This window comes from Atractosteus spatula, chromosome 20, assembly GCF_055471065.1.
Source record: "Atractosteus spatula isolate fAtrSpa1 chromosome 20, fAtrSpa1.hap1, whole genome shotgun sequence".
NCBI lineage: Eukaryota > Metazoa > Chordata > Actinopteri > Semionotiformes > Lepisosteidae > Atractosteus > Atractosteus spatula.
This window is the reverse complement of record NC_142725.1, coordinates 10,771,093-10,792,428: the sequence shown is the minus strand read 5'-3', so window position 1 is coordinate 10,792,428 and position 21,336 is coordinate 10,771,093. Positions and strand designations below refer to the sequence as shown.

At 37.8% G+C, this 21,336-nt stretch overlaps 1 protein-coding gene across 1 annotated transcript in view; it reads left to right on the top strand.

Annotated features, from left to right (window-relative positions):
- alpl (alkaline phosphatase, biomineralization associated) overlaps positions 1–20,135 on the top strand; it is a 28,078-nt gene extending 7,943 nt beyond the window's left edge. Inside the window, exons 2-12 of the mRNA XM_088938087.1 lie at positions 4,626–4,779; positions 8,370–8,489; positions 9,177–9,292; positions 10,723–10,897; positions 11,872–12,047; positions 12,589–12,729; positions 13,722–13,791; positions 14,705–14,839; positions 16,812–17,003; positions 17,860–17,979; positions 18,484–20,135. Of these exons, the coding sequence (XP_088794213.1) occupies positions 4,710–4,779; positions 8,370–8,489; positions 9,177–9,292; positions 10,723–10,897; positions 11,872–12,047; positions 12,589–12,729; positions 13,722–13,791; positions 14,705–14,839; positions 16,812–17,003; positions 17,860–17,979; positions 18,484–18,752 (1,584 nt within the window). The 5' untranslated portion in view covers positions 4,626–4,709 and the 3' untranslated portion in view covers positions 18,753–20,135. The remainder of the gene's footprint in view (positions 1–4,625; positions 4,780–8,369; positions 8,490–9,176; positions 9,293–10,722; positions 10,898–11,871; positions 12,048–12,588; positions 12,730–13,721; positions 13,792–14,704; positions 14,840–16,811; positions 17,004–17,859; positions 17,980–18,483) is intronic.
- The last annotated feature ends 1,201 nt before the right edge of the window (positions 20,136–21,336 follow it).

Here is a 21,336-nt window from a genome sequence, read left to right as displayed (position 1 = left end):
ACTTTTCCATTTGACCTGCCGTATAGTAGGGTTGCTGGTGCTTGATGGCTGCCGTGTGTCACACAGATGGGTGTTGCAGTTCAGTGCTTCATAAAGTTGATTGCTTCCTATATGCAAAGTGTTTTGGGTCCTTTGGGATGAAAACATTCCTTATGGATCTATTGTGCGTGTAACAAATCTCACTGCTCAATGATGAATTACTTTTTATGATACAGTTGCTTGAATGGATCTAATAATTTTATAAACAGCTGGTCTTGTCCATGTAATATCCAATCCCCTAAAATCCCGAGTCTCTTTCCTCTTATAGCTAGGTTACTGAGGTGTATTAACAGAGTCTTGTTTTTTGTTCTCCTACTTTTCATTTTTACACAACAGTCCTACACATATTTGTTCTCCTACTTTTCATTTTTACACAACAGTCCTACACATATTGCCTGTAGAAATATTGCAGAAAAAGGACTTCATATCTTCAGTCAATCTTCAAGAAAAAAAAGCTTTAATTGGAATGGTTGCTGTAAAGGTAACATTATCCCGACACAAAACAATACTCCCGGTTGAATCAAGTTCACATTTGTGGTCCAGACTTATTCCTCTACCATTCTCATCTGTTATCGATATCCATTAGCTGTTGCAAAAGTTTAGGAAAATAAACATTTAGGTTGTAGAGCCTTTGATGTACTCAGTTTTGTTCCCAGTATTTTCATACAAACAAATGTGTGACAATGAGACCTCTCCTTTTGAAAAGGCTAACGCATGCACTGCAAAATGCTAATGTTATTACAAAATGTACGGAATGTACAAAGACATTTTCAATCTTTCAATAAAAAGTAAACATCTGTATCGTCTGCTATGTTTCCTGTTCTTGATTGCTGTTGCTTTCAGACATCCTGTGACTTCTGCAACACCAAATTAGTCCCATAAATGGTCTTAAGTATATTCATCAGTTCAATTTGTGTGTAACTGTATCAGTTTCATTGCTAATTTAATAAAGATGCTGATTATTTTCAGAAAATAATCCAAATTAAAAACAGTACTTACATCTTTCAACAGAATAGTAATCTGTTCCCAGTTTCAGTCTCCAAAGGGAATTCTCTTATCTTCCTCCTCTAAACTGAGCTTTTGGAGGACAGCAGAAATATTCCAATTTTTAGAACGGTTAAAGAAGAGACAAAGAGTTTACAGATATGAATTGTTTTTGATTATATTTTTTAAGGTATAATACCAAACTATCAGTGAGGAAGGTAGCACGTACTGCGAACCTGTGAATTAATAACCATTTGCGTTTCACATTTGGAAAATGTTTTTACCAAACACAGTCCCCTTGCAGACAATTTCCAAAGCAATGAATGTCTCAGTGTTTAAAAACAGAATTACACAAACTACCTAAAACTGACTCTCAAACAATGCTCTGTGATGTGACACATATGACAGCTCCCAGTTCATTCTTGTCACATTGGCAGCTTTTCGAGAGGAAGAGAAAAATGTTAGAGACACAACTAACATTTCTTTTGGGAAAAATCAGTCTATGAGTGTAAGACAACCCATATTTTAGTATTGAGGTTATTAACTTCATACTGTACATTACAATGTGAGACAAGCATTGTAATGTATGAAGTTAATCATTCATTGGTTATCCCATATGGTCAAGAATGATGGTCTTCTATGAACTCAAAGGTGAATTATCAGACCAATATGGGATCTGCCACATCTCTTCAGTGCTCTCACATTGCTAGATTATTCTTAAGTACTTTTACGGTTAAACTATACAATTGCCAAAATACAAGGAAAATACAATGGACATGATGGTGACTGATACAGCCAGTTAAGATCTGCACCTCCGACAAGATTTCATTCATTCCACCACAGTTTTTCACACAACCAAGCTTTTCCTTAGGAATGCCCTGGCTGAAGAGTGCAAAGACAACATAATCGTGGGAAAATATTCCAGAGTTGCCCTTGGAAGGCTACCAGTCCTGCCAGTAGCAACATCATCAATCCTGGTATCATAACGCAACCAGCTCTACAGGTTCAAGCCCCTACTTGTGCAAAACACAAAAATGCAAAGCATGCGAGACACTTTTATTGCCATATTTTCACTCAACAAATGCATAAAAGGCAAGGGCTCCTTCGTTGAGCTTCATCAGCTGTTCGTGTAAGGCGTTTACTTGCCTTCCAGCAGTTGTAGTTACTGGCATTAGTGCTAATCCCTCTCAAGCATGATCTCACTGCCCTTAGCCTTTACTCTGGGCCACTATGCTGACAGGTCTCAAGCAGGGCTGAGAGTTCATTGGTGGACATAGCTGCGTCCACTTTCCCAGTGGCTGTGGAAAGAGCAGGCGTGCTCTCAGTCATTAAAATTCTCTCTGACATGCAACCAGGCACAACAGCATGTTGTCGCTGAATGCTGAAGAACTGTGGGTGGTACTGACTTCCTTCTTCTCTGGCACGCTGTTCATGATCGTCCTAGCACTGCTGTGCTATTTCACCTGTCGTGTGGCACCCAAGGTGAAGCCACTGGGCACCCCTACGCACTTCTGAAAGTCTTCCCTGCGGGGTTTTGTATCGTCTCTGCTCCAAACGGAGGATATAGGTCAGTCGTATCGGTCTGTAGCAGTTTGCACACAATGTTAGCAGTATAGAGGTTAAGCTAATTTGCAGAACAATGTGCATTCAGTAACTTTATTTTCCGATACTGATGCTGTCTTCTTAGGACAGACTTTTTTTTTGGAAAATGGGATTTCTTATTTCCAGGAGTAGTCTGTGCAAAGGTACAGATGACACGTAACCTATTAAAAGCTTACACAGTAAACCAGAATGCGTGACATGTACAGGATTGTGGTGTCTGTTGACAAGAGATGACTTGTCGTGATGACAGACTTGTGTACTGTTAGATGGTGATCAAAGTGCAATCTAATGCAGTACAATGAATAATTGAACAGTCACATTTTATTAACTCTTGCACCTTCCATATATTCCTGTATATGGCTTTTGTATGAAGATGTTCACACTGCAAAAGAATTCCCAGTAAGTTTCTAAAATGCGTTAGAATTAGTTTGTCGGTCTCAGTAGTGTCAATGTCCCAGAACATTAGATCCTACTTTTTGAAAATCGAGAGAGGAAGAAGAGCATCATTTAAAGGTGTGACCTGACCACCGTTTTAGTAGCTGCTGTATAGTTAAAAATATTAACATATACATCCCAAAGACATTCTTAATTTCTTTTTTATACTTCTACTGGTGCATGTTGAGTTATCCTCAACTTCAAATTCCATTTATTACATGTATGTATCCAGCCAGAAACTAAATGAAGGAGCATTTTAGACAGAGATATTATTTCACAGCCTGATGTGGACACAGCAGAAGGAAGATGGTTTCCAGTACAACCAGAAAAATGCCAGGAATATTGTAAGATGGCATTTGTACATGTTCATGAATGAATAATGTTAGGTGAGGGCTAAAGATGGAGGTGTACAAACAGGGCTTGTTTGTTTAGATTTAAGCCCCTTTGCTGCATCTTTTAAATCTCTCTTCACTGTAGCACTAAATCCAATTAAAATAACCTTGACTGTGGCACGTGTAAAATAACAGGCATAATCCCAGGCTGCTTATGCAGGGGTGTATGAGTTGCTGAACCTATGCTATCAGAGTTTGTGGTACTACAGTGTTTACAAAACAGATAGTCAAAGCTTCACCAAGTGATTTTCAATAGGAGCCTATTTAAAAAAGTGACAACTCCACATCACGCATGCCTGTGTCATGTTGTACAGAATATTTCCATCTCTTCTCAACAACAGCTATCTGTTCTTAACAATATAAAACACACAAAATGATAGGCTTTACAAATATGTGGAAATGGTGACATCATGCCTTTTATGGTGGATCATGTAATTTTCATGCATCCACCTGTATACCACAATCCAACCTTTATAGATTGCCTCTCTATAATAATATGAGGTGTTATGTTTACACAACTGTAGGGTCATAACAAACAATCACTTAAAGTACTTCATCCAGCTTTTAATATTGCCGATTTCTTTCTGTTTTTAAGGTTTTTTTTTAAGCTGATTAATCGCTAGCCTGGATACTATGCACATACAGATTCTACATGAACACAAGCCTTGTTGTGTCCCAGAAAGGAAAATTAAATCAAAATACCATTGTGAATTTAATTTTAAACAATTTAAGTTCCCTACTCATTTATAAGTTTTGTTTTTTTTACTCAGGGATGCTCAGGGGCAAGATAACAAATACATGAGAAAAAAGCCCACCCACAACTGTTTTCACAATCTTAAACAACTGCTTTCAAAATAAGGTTTCAAGTGCTAAATGCCACAGAATTCCAAATCCATCCACAGGTCATGTTTAGATTCAAAACAAAATGGGACATTGTTCACCACCTAAATATTTGCTTTAGTTCCAAGAAACACAACATCATATGAAGGCAACATAATATTTTACCTATACAATTAAATATAAACAATGTACAAAGTTTCTCAAAAAATGTAGGATACTGGATTTGTAGTTGTCCATTAGATGAGCTTGTGGTGAATTTCCCACGGTACATATACATCATGGCTATGAGCCAAGATGCCTACTGTGTTTAATTCAAACTGTTTTTTTTTTCAGGAACTGGAATGAATTGAATTTGCAGTTCTTTTCATAAGACGAGCAGTTTTGTATGTTGTGGGCACTGACAAAACTGAGGACAGAATGAAGCTGACATCAGTCTTCCTCTGCACCAGTCTTGTGTGGGTCTGCTCAGGGAAGCCAGAGTTTCCTGGTGAGTTTTTTTTTTTAAATCTAGTTTGCATAAATAGTCGCTCAGCTATCAGATAATACATTTAAAAGCTAATAAAAAAACAGCTCAATTAATGATTGGCGTCTTTGCAAGAACACTTTACATTTATAAAATACAATTCTACCATTAACAGGAAAGCTACTCAAATACATCATTTCCATAGGACATATTCTGACACTTAACTGAAAATTCTTAACATTAAAAAATAAATAGCTTTTCACAAAAATGGTTCACATTTCTTTTTGGACTACGAGACTATGAGAAACCATTGCAAAAGAATATCGCCATAAACGTTTTGTATTTCAGATACTTCATTGTAGAAACACTGAGTGTGGTACAATTGACACTATTTACTGTACACTTGGCTAAGACAAAACTTTGTTTGACGGACAAACTGAATGTCACATGGATGAGACCAACACATAAGAACTCATGAGCTGTCATGAGCTTCTCATTAGAACTTTCTTAGTTACTGAAATTCAAGTCAGAATTACATACCAGATCACTGAATTCGTAAGAGGAAACCAATTGGTTTCAAAGTCTCAGCCTGGCATTTCAATTATCTATTTATTTCTAATTGTCTCTGAACTCTGATCAGAGGATTTTTAAAGAATTCTGAAAATAGGTGTCTTCTATTTACCTGGCCTTGAGGTAGAAGTTTCTTCTACGGATGTCAACTGTAACGGGGACACCAGGTTAGAAGAGATGATCGGGAGATGTGCATAAATCGTTAGCCCATCCTGAAAGACATGACAGTTGTAAAAACCTCAGACACATGTACATGTGTATTTGCGTGTCAACCATGAAAAACAGGGAATTTCATTTACATGTGTAACTCTTAAGGGTAATTCATTTAGGACAGAGAATCTGAAACACTAGATTCCAACCTTTAAGAAATGGCTGGATGAAATTGTAGATTCACTTAGGTACGAAACTACCAAAACGCAAAATTGGACAAGATGGGCCCAATTGCCTCCTCTCGTTTGACACGATTCACAAATTCTTATGTATAATACAGTAGCTTTGCCCATTCCAGGAATCCATCACTGCTACCCAGGAGTACCTCTGGCTTCAGAGCCACAAGCATGAGTCTCACTAGGGATTTCCACTACACCAGTAGCCCAAGTCTGCCAGAGCATTTGAGAGTCTCCCTGAGAATTGTATCACCCCCCTGCCCCCCACAAATGAATAAAAACTTCCAGGAGGCATGAGGATAAGTCTAATACCTCTTTCAAGCCTCAATATGTTATACGAAGGCACTAAAAGTACTTGCCTAGAGTTTGCAAAACAACATACATGTTGATTGGTTGGTGGAAACAAGTTGAGGTTGGGTTTTCAGTCACCCATCTCTTAAGAGACGTTATTAGCAGTTTAACTGTAATTAACGTCTCGCCTCCAAAACCATTGCTATGTGACAACATTCTGTTTTATGGATAGAGGACTTACGAATGGGTGCCGAGCAAACACACACTTGTCTGTGTCAAGTCCTAGTTGTACAACATCGCATAAGAACATAAATAGCAAAAGGCATCTGAACTCTGTACCTGGTGTATATACAGTATATACACACACATTTAAATTTTAATATTTACAGATTTTTCTGTTTATGTGTAACAAATACAACAGTAATAATATAAAACAAATAACCACAATATTATTAAACTAAAAGAATATTTCTAGCACCCACCATTTAAAAGGCTTTATCTGCTCTGTTTGTCTAGACAGAAGTGGAATATGAAGAGTCCTTGACCCATGAAATCACAATTTATGTAACAGAACAAAGAACATGCACATTTAAAGTAATGTATTATTACTATGATAACATGGTGTTTTGTCATAATATCTTATCACATGTAGTGATCGTGCTACTTTGGTTTGTACAGTATCTATGAGCAGAGAGAATTGGCTATTCCAAACACGTTGGGTATAATAAAAAACCCACAAATATCTTGTTACAGTGGTAATTATATCCATGACTAAAGTGGGAGCATGAAAATGAATATGAATCCAAAGATATATCCTAAACAAGAGTTATATTAAGTCAAAATAGGAATGAAGTTGTTTTTGCCAGTAAGGTGAGCAGGCATCATTTGTTTACTGTTACATAGTACAGACTTTTATAGTACCTACTTTCACTGCTGGATTTACCCTGATGAACATTCTTCTATTATATTTTGAGCAAAGCTTTTCCTTTCTATAAATTTACAAACCCACTATGATTTTAAATCCTGAAGCAATTTGCAAATACTGTACTAATACTGTTTTAGTATAACTATAAAATATCATTTTAGCTTGGATTTGTTTTGCTAAGCTGATAAGCACAAAAAGCCTAAGTAATATCTACAAAACATAGAAATATATTTGTGTGTAGTTACTCTTAAGCTCTTGCTTTAGTACAACTGGCCATACAGTAATTACATGTACTGTATATGTGATCATCAGGGTTTATTTTGGACTTTACACTCAGAATGATGAACTCCTGTCACCTTTTTAAATGCATCAGTAGCTATAATGTTACACAAATATTTGCAGTGCCTCATTCATGATAATACAATTGACCAGGATTCTTTAAAAAATCATACACATTTGCAATGCCCTTGGATTGGAACTATTAAACCTCTCTGAAAACCATTTTCCATGTTCTGTGTGAACACTATTTTTAAAACAGGTTGTAAGAGTTTTTCTTGTTTCGAGCTGGAGATAATATATACGGTATTGTTGTAATGTTTTCTTAACAAAAAAATACAAGTTATCACAGACTATAAAATTAGAAAGAAAGGAAACCAGTATTGGAGCTTAGAGCACACGTCTGTAATCTGATGTATTATTAATACATCAATACTGCTCTTCCTTCAGTTATAGCACAATATAATAGCATTCATTGCATTCATTTTTCATTTCTTTCTACCTCATTGTTGTACAGCCTCTTTATTTGCACATCATGATTATAAAAGCTCCTTTGTACAAGAAAGGTTAGTGGTTATCTCATTGTGATGCAGACTTTAAGGTTGTTGACATTTGAAATGAAAGTAACCACTTTTCTAATCAAGTTCGTATTCTTTCTGAAATTCTAAGAGCCACGATCCTTGCCAACCACTGCTGTTTACAACATCGCCAAAAAAATGACAAAATACAGAAGATCCACATTCTGTTTCTTGTCAACGTGTAAGACTGCGCTTATGTCATTGACAGTAAAGTGGTTTTCCAGATACAGTTGCTTGCATCTTACTAACAGTGACATATGAATTACATTGGTTGGTTTGTTTTCTAAAATAAAGTATGGGCCCGTACTATTCTGAATGATGATACTATCACTTTGCTCACAGTTGAGACTCATGGGGCTACACATGGTTCAGGCAGCAAAATGTGCTCACCTGGAAGATGGGTTGAGCCCTAGATGCCACTGGCTGAGTCCTGGGATGTGCCGTTAGCTGACTGTGGCCAGGGTAACCCCAAATGGTGTTGAACTGGGATTGGGTGGCATAGAGGCAGCCAGACATTAGTGAGGAAAATTCTGTTTGTGTTTCTGCATACTTACGTACATTTTTGTATCACTTTTGTGTGTAATTCAGAAGAAGAGAAAAATCCCAGGTTTTGGAATGATATGGCTCAGAAGACACTACAGAAAGCTCTGTCTCTGCAAGAACACAACAAGAACATTGCCAAAAACATAATTCTTTTCCTTGGAGACGGTAAGCAAAAATAAACAACTGTTTTCAATCCAGTACAGACAGTCCTCAACTTACATTAAATGTGACTTATGGAACGCTGTTTTGGACCAGAACTCTTATTAGTCAGATTTCACTCTATTTCACTCTTAAGTTATGCTGCCTAGCTCACATGAACACATTTTGTAATTTAATAAATACACTGTATTCTGCTTTAAAATGAGAAAAAAAATGGATGAAATAGACTGTGTAGAAATACTGTAAAAATAAACACCCTTAAATTAAATAAAACCTAAGTGGTAATAGATCTATGTAATTTTTCTCTTTATAAATTGGCACCAAACTGTGCAAGTAACCCTGTAACAAAATGAAACTGGAACAGAAAACAGATTTAACTCCAACGGGCTTAGTTCACATTTAATCCACCCATTTTTAAAAAGAGTCATATGCACCTGTCCTATGCACTTTTGTAGTGACTTCAGTATAAACATTTGCAGTGCTAAAACATCCTCTTCCACAGGACATAAAAAGAGGTAATTTAAACAGCATGGTTAACATGAGCATTAAATAAATGGCATATGTTATTCAGAAACTAATTGAAATGAGCTTTGTATGTGTAATCATGTGTGAATGCTGTGGAAATATGGCAGGCTATGTGCTATGCTTTTCCCTAGTCATTGCTCCTCACAGACCCCTGTGGCTTGTTACCAGGTATGGGCATTCCTACGGTAACAGCAGCCAGAATTCTGAAGGGCCAGATGAATGGGTACAGTGGGGAAGAGACTGAACTGGAAATGGACAAGTTTCCCTATGTGGCTCTTTCCAAGGTACATTTATCTCTGGTTTTCTCTTAATCTTACACCCTCTCTCACTCCTTCAAGGTTTCCTCCTTTCTTGATTCACACCTCCCTGTTCCTTTCTCTCTGTAACTATAAGAGATGATTAGCTGCAAGGATAAAAAATAATAAAAACACTAATTTGTTATATTACATACTCAGCTGATTTGGAATAGGAGGCTGCTTTAAGACTCAGCTGTGCTGCAAAGCCTTCTTGACTCTGCTATTTAGCAAATTAAATATGTAGACTATCTCCTCCAATGCACCCATCTGTGGAGCCATTGGTCATTTAACACACTGCAAGGACCATGGTGCCTGAAAAGAAAGTTTGCATCAGTCGAAAAAGTGAAAGCCTGCAGGTGCCTAGCTATTCACAAGAGTTGCCATGACAGTCTATGCTAAGGGCCTGCCTTTGTGTGTTGAGCCATGTGTGATTCCAAGAGCTACGGTATATTTCTACCACATTTTCTACCACCACTTCAGTCTTAACAACATTGACTTTGCCTTGGGGGACTGTTCTTCATCTCTTTAATATTTAACAAACATTATACAAGATTGCACATACATTAACAAATTGCTTTACCATGCAAAGACACCTGCTGTCCTTGAAATGAATTCCATCAATGGGTGGAGCATGTGATTGCATTAAGCTACAATACAACATGCAACAAAGTATTATGGTGCGACTCCCAAATGGAAAAATATCCTGTTTTGTTTTACTGCTAAATACAGACTTACTGTACATTGTGCAAACTGATACAAAGCCAAAACTAGCAGTTGGGTTTATGCATAATTGTTATGCATATTAATTGTTGAGAACAGTAAGCAATGTGACGAAGAAAAGAAAGCTTGATTCACTATACATAGTAAAAAAACAACACTTCATCTTATTCTAAGACTTCTAAAAAGTCTTAAAATTGGAGCTCCAATGGTTGAAGAAGGAAGAAGGAAGGAAGGAAGGAAGGAAGAAGGAAGCAGTTAATTTATAACCATGACAGTGTATTGTAAAAAGTATTTACCTCTTCTTAATAACCCTTTGTCGACATTATTTTTCTACTGTTTTTTGATCCTTCAACACGAATCATTGTGAATTTGACAGTTTACACCGGTTCATTCTTTGAAAGAGCAAGGGCAAAAAAAAGAAAAACAGCAGAAACCAAATAAGACGCTCCAGCATAAGAAACTCACTCTAAAAGGCACTTGGCTGGGAAAAGCACAGACCCACCTACTAGGTTTCTAATAGATCTGAACCTGCATTCAATCTAGGAGTAGAGTACTAAAGATGAGCTATGTCCATAAATGCTAGAGATGCATTTTTAAAAACCGAGGGTTAGCAGTCAGCCTGCCCTTTCAGTTTCATTAGTTACACCTGTCTGGCAAAGCTCTGCTTCAGCCCCTGCTTTCATTGCATTTTTTTTTAGACTTACAACACAAACGCACAGGTGCCCGACAGCGCGGGAACGGCCACGGCCTACTTGTGTGGGGTGAAGGCGAACGAGGGGACAGTGGGGGTGAACGCGGCAGCAGTGCGTTCCCAGTGCAACACAACCCAGGGGAACGAGGTTTCCTCCATCCTGAAGTGGGCCAAAGACGCAGGTATGGCTGAGATCCAGCGTTTTAGTTCTGCGCCGTCACTGACATTATTATCTGGATTTCTGAAACGCACCATTTATTGCTTTTGAACTTATGTTTGTCCAAGAACATTTACTCTGAGATTTTGGCACATACTGTATGTCTCAAATGCCTTCAGACTGGATTAATAGTGTTAGAGCCAAGTAAGTGTTGAGAATTCAGTAAAATAACCGAACCCCTCTATGTTAACACTGCTCCACGACCAGTCTGTTGTTAGGGGCTCTGTTACAGTATATACAAGTAATCCTGTCTTTTTTGCTGACATGAAGTTTTTTTTTTCTGTACTCAGAAGGTTCTTTGGCTTTTATGGGTGTTTCTCTGTGCTGTGTACACAGCAGGTTTGAATTTGTATGTGTGGAATCTGACCTCATTGACTTTCAGAAGATCACGCTTTGAGATGTGTTGTATCATGGCCAATGGTCACCTCTGTTAAAGTGAAACACCTGCCTAAATCAACAAGCAGATGGATCTGCTGTTAGAAATACAGAAGAAACAAAGCTGTAACTCCCCTGTTTAGTGCAGTACAAGAAGAACATTTTTTCTTTTGTGAAAACTTGTGCTCAGTCTCTCATGTTTTTCATCCTGTGGGATGTTTTTCAGCTTAGGTGCTGCTGTGTCTGACCCGTTTGTACAGTTCTCATTCATTTTATATCCCGCAAGCATTACTACACTGGGTGAATGGTTACGTCAGGGATCACAAACTTTTTTTAAAAGACATTTTACAAAGTCACTATGACAACAGCTAATAAATTCACATTATTTTTGCTTGCACTTCTACAGTGGACATATAGGCTCATTTGAATGCACAAAATAAGACTTACATTTTCCTTCTTTTATTTAATGAAAACCCAAGCATTTTAGTAGTAAATGGAGTCTGATTAATCAAAACAAATAGCCATCTTTCAAGTCATTTACTCATCTCTGGTTTTATTTCTAAGGCAAGTCAGTGGGCATTGTCACGACGACAAGGATAAACCATGCCACTCCTAGCGCCGCCTATGCACACTGTGTGGATCGGGATTGGTACTCTGATGGAGAGATGCCCCAAGACGCCATTGAAGGTGGCTGCAAAGACATCGCCAGGCAGCTGTTTGAGAACATTCCCAACATTGACGTAAGTTGTCCTAAAACCATGCTTGAAACCTTTAAAACACTGCCCCCCTAACTATAAAAATCACCCCTTTTCGCCTTGAATTTTAGTCTGCATTTATCTAAGATTTAGTCCATGTTTCACATATCTGGCCATGCCAGTGTGTTGAAAATACACCTGACCTTGAGTGGAAATGCTTCAGAAGAATTACAGATTGTTTAAAATACCCAAAAAGCAAAAATATGTAAACCATATGAGATTGATGTAGAATGATTTTAAAATTCTGATCTTTATACACTGATGGATATTGGAATATATGTTTATATGAGATTGACCGGAGCAAAAGAACTGTTTGTATTAAAGAGTCAAACGCAAGCCTTGGATCACAGATCAAGGAGTGATGCATTCTTAAACCGTGGAGTCTATTCTTAACACCTGATTATGAAAGAACGAGATTCACTATGAAGAGCCAAATGAAATCACGGGGCATTGTTTATTTATTAATGTTATGTTCACGTATGGTAAGATGCATGAGTTCATTTAGCTCTCTGGGATGGGCTTACAGGTAATCATGGGAGGAGGGAGGAAGTATATGTACCCCAAAAACACCTCCGATGTGGAGTACCCCAACGAGCGCAAACACAGTGGCACTCGCAGGGATGGCAGGAGCCTCATAGAGGAGTGGAAAAACAGAACCAGCAGCATGGTAAGGAAGCCTCAGCTATTCTAACATCCCTTTCAGGTCAAAAGGTCCCAGGAAGTAGCCCCGTCTGAATGAAATGAAACAGGATGAAGGTGCTGCCATTAATCTAAACTGCAAGGATGCACTTACAATCATTGGTGGAAATGTACACTGACTTTTACAAGGCCACATAATCCTCTTTGTAATAGGATATCTTTACTACTCCGATGAAATAACATCATCTCAATAAAAGCTAGTCTACAATGGAGAGGTTAGGAAACAGGATGGCATGTCTTTTAGATGACTGAGGTTATTGAAGTGGTCTTTAAAGCTTTTCATACAGGACATCAAGTCAGTGACACTCACACTAACCTCCTTTTGTAAAGCACTTCCCAAAGTAAATTGCCAGCAGAGGTGTCTGAGAGAGCTAATAGAGTTCTGTTACTGTCCTGGAATTATCCACAACGTTCTGAAAATCAGTGGTTTTAAAAATACATTGTTAAAATTGTCAATGTGAGAGTAAACAATCTATTAAGAAAATGTATCCAAAAGAACTTTAACAGCTTTGCTTAAAGAAATATTTACCCATCGCCTAGGGACTGCTTCAGGCTCTGAAAAGATCATTTCCACAGATCTTACAAATCTGTAAATCCTTGGTGAAGCATCGTAACTGTAGTATACCACATATCTGGTATACCAGTGTTAGTAGTTTCTTTTTTGTGCGACTTTGAAAAGTCTTTTCAGAAACATTTTTGCTGATCTAGCATGTAAGCATGCTATTATAATCTATCATTATAAATGCAGCAGAGAAGAAATAAAAATGTAGAAGAGTGTAAATCAAACATTTCCTTATCATGGAAATAGTTTAGGCAACCCAAAACAGATTCTAGTCATCTGAGGATACATTATAAGTGAATGCATAAAATGAAGAGTGTATACCACAAAGAGGCAGAATAAGATTTCCAGTACAGCCAATACAGCCATGAAACTGACTGTGGTTTATTTATTTATTCCAGAATGGCCACTATGTGTGGAACAGACGCCAGTTGTTATCTCTGGATCCAAACAGAGTAAACTATTTACTGGGTATGTTCAAACCTGATAGAATGTTTAAAACATTTAAACGTTCTCTTTAAAATGTAAAAAGTCTCTTTATCTCCTTAGAATTTATTCCTGCGTAAACCAAAATGACTAAAGGGTATACTCTGAATGCAGCTGTGTGCATGCTCCTGTGATGCTCCTGTGTTTCCTTCTGCATTAGAAGGAAAAGCACTGGTTAGGAACTAAGAGATCGCTTTTTGCAATGCAGTGCATAATCTAGGGTATTGCACTACGTAGACTCGAGGGCACCGTTACAAGTGTCTGTCCACAAACGTTGTGATTAATTAAGGTGATCAATCCCTTGGAGTTGCTGGAACATGCAATGAACGGGAAAGAATAGAAAATGAATAAAAATGGAAGGTTCATAAAATAGATGTAGTGAGCTATCTTGAGCATTAATGTGCTGGTCTGTGTTGTTTTTATATGGGATTTTGCAAACACACAAAGCCATAGAATGTCAGTTGTGTCCACAGGGTGCTTTTTATATCAGAAATGTAGCAGTTCCAAAGGCCAAATAATAATCAAATAAATACAATGGAAAAGTAATCATTACACGACGGTGAACCAGAATTTTCTAGATATTTAGCTTTGGTCTGTTTTGTTTATCCCTATAAAGTTAAGGTACATACAGTAAACAAAAATATTTCAAGCCATAATAAAGAACTGTTCTACTTTCTGTTTCATATTTTTTTAGATCAATAAATAGGAAGACACCTCTAAGAATGGACTAAGATGCTGAAAGAGCATATTCACTATGCATTGTGCATGATAAGAAACTATTACTGAAGAAAGAATAGAATATTTTCAGTAAAAAAACTTTTAGGGCAAAATTATTTGAGCACCAGTTTTCTTGACTGTAACAACCAAGGGACTCTAACCCCTCACATGTGTCCAACAGGTCTCTTTGAGCCTGGAGATATGCCATATGAGCTGGAGCGTAACAAAGACACAGACCCCTCCTTGACCGAGATGGTGGAAATGGCCATCAAAATCCTGAGACGAAACCCCAGGGGCTTCTACTTGCTGGTGGAAGGTATGTTATCAATGGTAAATATGAAGAAAACACACGAGCAATCTGCCAGAAAAAAAAACAGATTTGGAAATTGGGAGATTTTTGAAAGCCTTTCTTTTTATGTTTCTGCTGACATAATTCCTAGGCCATGGTATTTACCAATCAAATAACATAACTGCCAATGAAAGGCAATTTTGTATTCCACGTTAAGATGAAAAACACCTGTATTTTTCAGCTTGCTGTTCTGTTAATGCAGTTGGATGTATTGGTTTGTAACAGTCAAGCATAATTCAAGAGCATATCTCAAAATGTGAAATAAATTGACACCATCAATACTACTGTGTATATACTTATATTTTTAGTTTAAAGAAAAAGAATATTTTTTCAAAATCTGACTGCATTTTAAAAATACTAATATGTGATGTTATTATTAAATAGTTTAATATATATTCCAAAGGATAAAAAAATATAGTTTTTGACGAGGGGTATCATTTTCTATCCATACTGATTAAAAAAAACTAAACTGAAGATCTGCAGAAGGCTTAATACTTGAACTTGTTTCTTCCTGATGATGCAGCAGAAGAGGTGATGAATGAAACGGGGACACTATACTGTAAACAGGTGCCGTCCTTCAGATGAGACGTAAAACCGAGTTTCTGACTTTCTGTGATCATTAAAAATCCCAGGGTGTTTCTTGAAAAGAGTAGTGGTGTAACCCTGGCGTCCTGGCCAAATTTCCCATTGGCCCTTACCAGTCATGGCCTCCTAATAATCCCTATCTCTGAATTGGCTTCATCACTCTGCTCTCCTCCCCAATGATAGCTGATGTGTGGTGAGCGTTCTGGCGCACTATGGCTGCCGTCGCATCATCCAGGTGGGGCTGCACACTGGTGGTGGTGGAGGGGAGTCCCCATTACCTGTAAAGTGCTTTGAGTGGAGTGTCCAGAAAAGCACTATATAAGTGTAAGCAATTATTATTATTACAAAGACTGTGATGTAGTTCTGCCGTATGTGCCCTGTGCTTCCAGGATAGGCTCCAGATTACCACGCCACGTAAGCAACATTCTAATAACGAATGGATGGAAAAACAAAATTGACACTGAAGTGTTTTATTCTTATTGTTTGTCAAAACTAAAATGCACCAACTGGCATGCAAATGAAATATGAAGCTTAGTGATCTGATGGGGTTAAATTGTTAAATGTAGTACAACCCTATGACCTGCCGGAGAATGAAGAACGAAGGATCACTATGAGACCCACATAAATTGCGAAAACGAGCATTCCTGGGCATCAGAACATTAGCCACATGCAACTTACAGTATACAACCGACAAAGTCATTTAAATCACTGCTTAAAACTTGTTTTAATCTTGCCTCTTTTTTATGTTTTTACATACAATGTTTTAGGACCCCTATGTACAATACAGTTTTAATAAAATCTTAAAATCAAAAGTAAAATTTTGTTTTCTAATTACTATTTATACACAATTACTAATAATTTTGTATACAGTATGTAATTAAAAAAACAATAATTATATTAGACAGGGGATTGTCACGATATTAGTTTGATTCAGTATTATAAATATTTAATACAGTACTGATTAGATTGACAACCACACGCAGCTGTGGTACTTTAAGAATTAACTGTGCCTCCTGGCAGTTTTACAGAATGGTGCAGTCCGGCATCAGATTACTTGAAAAAATAAAACTGCCAGGATGCAGTACCTACAGTGGTACACTGACTGACACCTTGTGCATTCTGTACGTAACTTCCTTGGGCTATGTCATTCTGAGAAGATTTAAAAAATACATTGTCCCGTTTTAAGTGCCTCTTACATGTTAACTTTTTATGCATTTTACAGCATCTACAATCTATATTTTTCATGAAGAATTTGTAAACTGAAGACAAAGTTCATCCGCTTATAGGTTTTCAAGAGATCTCGAGTTCCTCTGTGACAGACTCTGTGAGTAAATGCCTCTTTGTGTCCTGCCAGGGGGGCGGATTGACCACGGCCATCACGAGGGGAAAGCTAAGCAGGCCCTGCATGAGGCGGTGGAGATGGACAAGGCCATTGGCAGGGCAGGGCTCCTGACCAGTGAAGAAGACACCCAGACCGTTGTGACAGCAGACCACTCTCATGTCTTCACCTTTGGGGGCTACACCCACAGAGGGAACCCCATTTTTGGTACTTTGCCCACAATAATAGAAGTAAACACACACAAATCAAAAGGCCAACCATCAAAATAAACTCCACACATGCACATAAATTCAAAACCCGATATGAAGGTGCCTTGGAGATCTATATAAGCAGAATGGAGATGGCTCATAAATAAGCAATAATTAATCAACACACCTTATAATGCAGAGCACACCCCTCCAGACAGCAAAGGTGACTTTGCTATGGTGACAGTGAGGAGAAATGCATTGACAAGCTTTTCAACATTTTAAAACTGCTGCACTGGCTTTGCCTCAAATGCATTTAGTGGAGCAGCAGTCAATGGGAAGATGCATACATCATTGCATCTCTTGGCCAGAAGAGCAGTTTGTACCGTTTTTATCTTGCTTTCTAAACAAGGACTTGTGTGTCTATGAAGCAGTTTAACTTTAGATAAATGTATTGGAGATAACATGTAATACAAACTGAAGCCAGAGCATGTGAAACCTCATGCAACTTAATATTTACTGACATAAGTGTCTGAAGCTAATATGCAAAAATGAGGTGGTTTGATGGCTCTGTGGATAAAGTAAAAAGAAAAAAATAGAAACAGACAGACCAGGAGTCAACCATGAATCTGAATACAACAGTCTAGTGATAGGTGGTGTTTAGCTTTAACATGATTGATGCATGTAGACAAGTCAAGCATTCATCACCTATCATGTTATTATCCTGAACAGTCTTTATAAAGTTGCCAAGACATGATTCATAGATGTCTGAGTTACAGATCTTCCTTCGAGATTTGCAGTGGATGTGTGAAATGTGGTGTGTACTTGAAATAGGAAATTTGTTTACCATCTGAAGGCTTTTTCTTTACTTTCTGCAGGATTGGCACCTATGATGAGCGATATTGACCAAAAGCCATTTACATCCATCCTGTATGGGAATGGGCCAGGGTACAAGCTGGTGAATGGAGGAAGGGAGAATGTCTCCACTACCGACTACAGTATGTAATAATACTCCCCACAGTATATGCAAGGCAGTCACTGGTTTGAGACAGGTTTTCTGGCTGGTATTCATTACAATGGCACAGTGCAACTTGCCTAAGCAGCACTGGGGTTGGGTGGGATTGCACTAGAATCCTCGGCTTGCCCTGCAGTAGTAACACCCGTAAGGCTACCGTGCTATCAGCAGGAGCTGTATTCCTCCTCCATTCCACGTGAACTCTTCTGGAGGGCTCGCGTTTTGACAAGGTGAAGATGGCTTGACAGTGCATGTTTCAGAAGTCACACGAGCAGCCTTCTCTTCTCATTTTTTCCTTTGCTGTAAATAACTGCCAAATCTAAAAGAAAATCTCTAGAATATAGGTGGTAAGAACATTCGTTTCCTACATTCAAATATACTGATGCCTTTTTTGAAAATATGATGGAAAAGCAGGGGATTGCAAGTTCAAAATTAATCTGGAAAACATGTAGACGTCACCCGATCCCTGTCTCCCTTGTGTCCACAGATCACAATGACTATCTGGCCCAGTCAGCTGTGCCCCTGCGAATGGAGACTCATGGTGGTGAAGATGTGGCCATTTTTTCAAAGGGACCCATGGCACACTTGCTGCATGGTGTCAAGGAGCAGAACTACATCCCCCATGTCATGGCATATGCAGCCTGTATTGGCCAAAATAAGCAGCACTGTATATCAGGATCTTCTGGAGCTCCCTCTGCTGCTTTCACAGTTTTCAGCCTGACCACCCTCCTTACACTGAGCGTGGTGCTGTGCTGACACTTTTGTTAAAACGATATCACAAGCAGGGACTGCTTTTTTTTGACCGTGATAATCTGTCATGGATTGGTAGAAAAAGCAGCAACTTTCAACAGACTTGGCTTCAAACTCAACCCACCCAGTTATACTGTACCTCTTTTTATTCATGACAGTTCACATCAGCTGATATAGATGTCAGGGCAGGCGTGTAGAAGAATGGCAAGCACTGAATGTACAGTAACAGCTCAAGAACGTTACAGTAGTGAGGAGTTTGGTAGCATTATACCACTATGAGTGGTGTAATCTATAGAATTCCAAGCATGAAAGACAGCATGTTCTATCAGGTGCTTGGGTATTCTAGCATTAGAATTATTCAAGTTTGTTAATGTACTGTAGCTGATTAGACAATACATACATGGAAGAAGAGTAATGTGCCCACTTGTTTTTTGGAATTCCATTTACAAGCACACCTATTGTTTTATATGTCATTTACTGGAGCAACATAGCAAAAGGAAAAGACATCATAAAGGAAAAAAAAATAGGGATATGGCCAATAACTACTGTATATGTTGGCGTATGACTGAGAACAGCAAGACATTTCGAGGAACAGAGGGGAATAAAACACTGCCAAAAGATAAAACATAAAAAGATAACAGCTCTTCAGCTACTAGTGATGTTTCAGCACCCCTGTGGTTTGCACATGTCTCTGAGCTTGTGGTGCTCGTACCTGGGCTATCTGGAACATGGGTATAATCTAGGACACCTTGGTGAAGACCCTAAATAGAAACAAGTCAGGAAAAGGGAACGTTTGCAGTTCTGCCATTTCTGAAAAACGAGTCGAAGACTTAAAAACACCCAATTCTGTAGCCATGACATCATATGTAAATATATTTCATTTGTGTTACTATTTCATGACTGTTAAACAATTCTGGGAAATCAGGTAATAGACCAAAAATGTGTACTGTAAGTGCTTACTCACAATAAGAAATGAAAAGAAACTTTAACATTATTTTTCAATGTTTGATATTGAAATGTATAATCTTCCTTAGAAATTCCAACATTTTACTTTTACTTTAAAGTTTAAATGCAAACTGTCATTTTAATGAATATGGTGCCATTTACAAAGGTGTGAACACTGTAAATTGGATTTACAGGTATAAATCTTGACCATAGTGTCATTATTCTGAACTCTTTCCTTTAGCCTTACTAAAATGTAGATTTATTTGGTTTCTGATTATAATCTACCTCTCTACTCCTGAACTCTACCCTGAGTTAAACATGTTAATTGCCAGCAGTTATTGACAACACTGTGAAATGGACATTGACACAGCACTGAACACCCTCATTCAAGACAATGACTTCACATGAGACATGTAAAAATAAACCTTTAAGGTCTGGCTAAGCTGATATAAGCAGTTTATGGTCCTATTCTTTTAATCTGCTGTGCAGTTAGGTGCATTGTCTCACCATGAATGTTAGTAAGGAGCACAAACATACTAAAACCTTAAACCTACAGTGATTGGTTTTTGCAACCTTGGAGGTTTTTATTACCTCCAAGCACAATTTTTCCATCTGATCTCTGATCAAGTAGTGGTGTAAAGATGATGCTTTCACAAGCCCTTCATTTCTTGAAAAAAAGCCCTATGAGACCCCTGAGAAATACAATCAACTGCTAAGTCAGTATGACATAAATCAACACTGACCAGCTCTTTCTAATGAGAAAACTTCAAAGCAATTGTCTATCATGTAAAATTAAGCTCATTTTTCAGTATAAAGAGATGGATACGCAGGCCACAACTGTGGTAGAAAGATCAAGTTCACTTTCCTTTAGTGAATATACTGATGTCTCTGAACAGATTACTAACACAGGGGTCTCTAATCCTGGTTTTAGAGAACCCTGATCCAGAACATTTCAAAGATAATCTTAAATCTACAATTTCTAAAGACAAGGAACACTTGTAAGTTATATGCCACTGTCTGTATCTTCTGGTACATTAGGATTGAGCTTTTATCTAACATGTAATCTTCTAAACTAAATCATCTCCAAATTCACCTGCTTGATTTATTTCAACGAAATAACTCTTTAGATTACTTGTTCAGTTTTAAAAATATTGACAGCTTCGAAGCATTATGACATGCTAGTAAAATCATTTTTAGAAATTGCAAAAATGCAAGTGTTTTTTTAATGTTCCCTTTTTAACGCTAATACAGCAACTCTTGTGTTACATTAAGATATCGGAGGCAGATTTAGTTTTACTTCACACAAATACACAAACGATAATGCTATCGAAATGCAAAACATTCACCCCACCCCCCTGGACAGACTGAGAAAGCAAATTGCAGGCATTTGTTTCAGTATTAAGTATATATTCATATTCAGTAATTAAGTAGATTAACTATTCAGATGTGTTATGAGCAGTAAAGTTACTTGTAGGCAGATTACCATTGATCGTAGTTACTTGATTACTCAACAAATAAGGCACTATCTCGGGAATCAAAACAGTTTGGAAGCTACTTTCTATGATGCAAACAGGCACAAATGCAGCATGAGCAAGCTAAATAGATTTGGTTCTCCTGCACCATTACAGGGTGGCGTCACATCCCG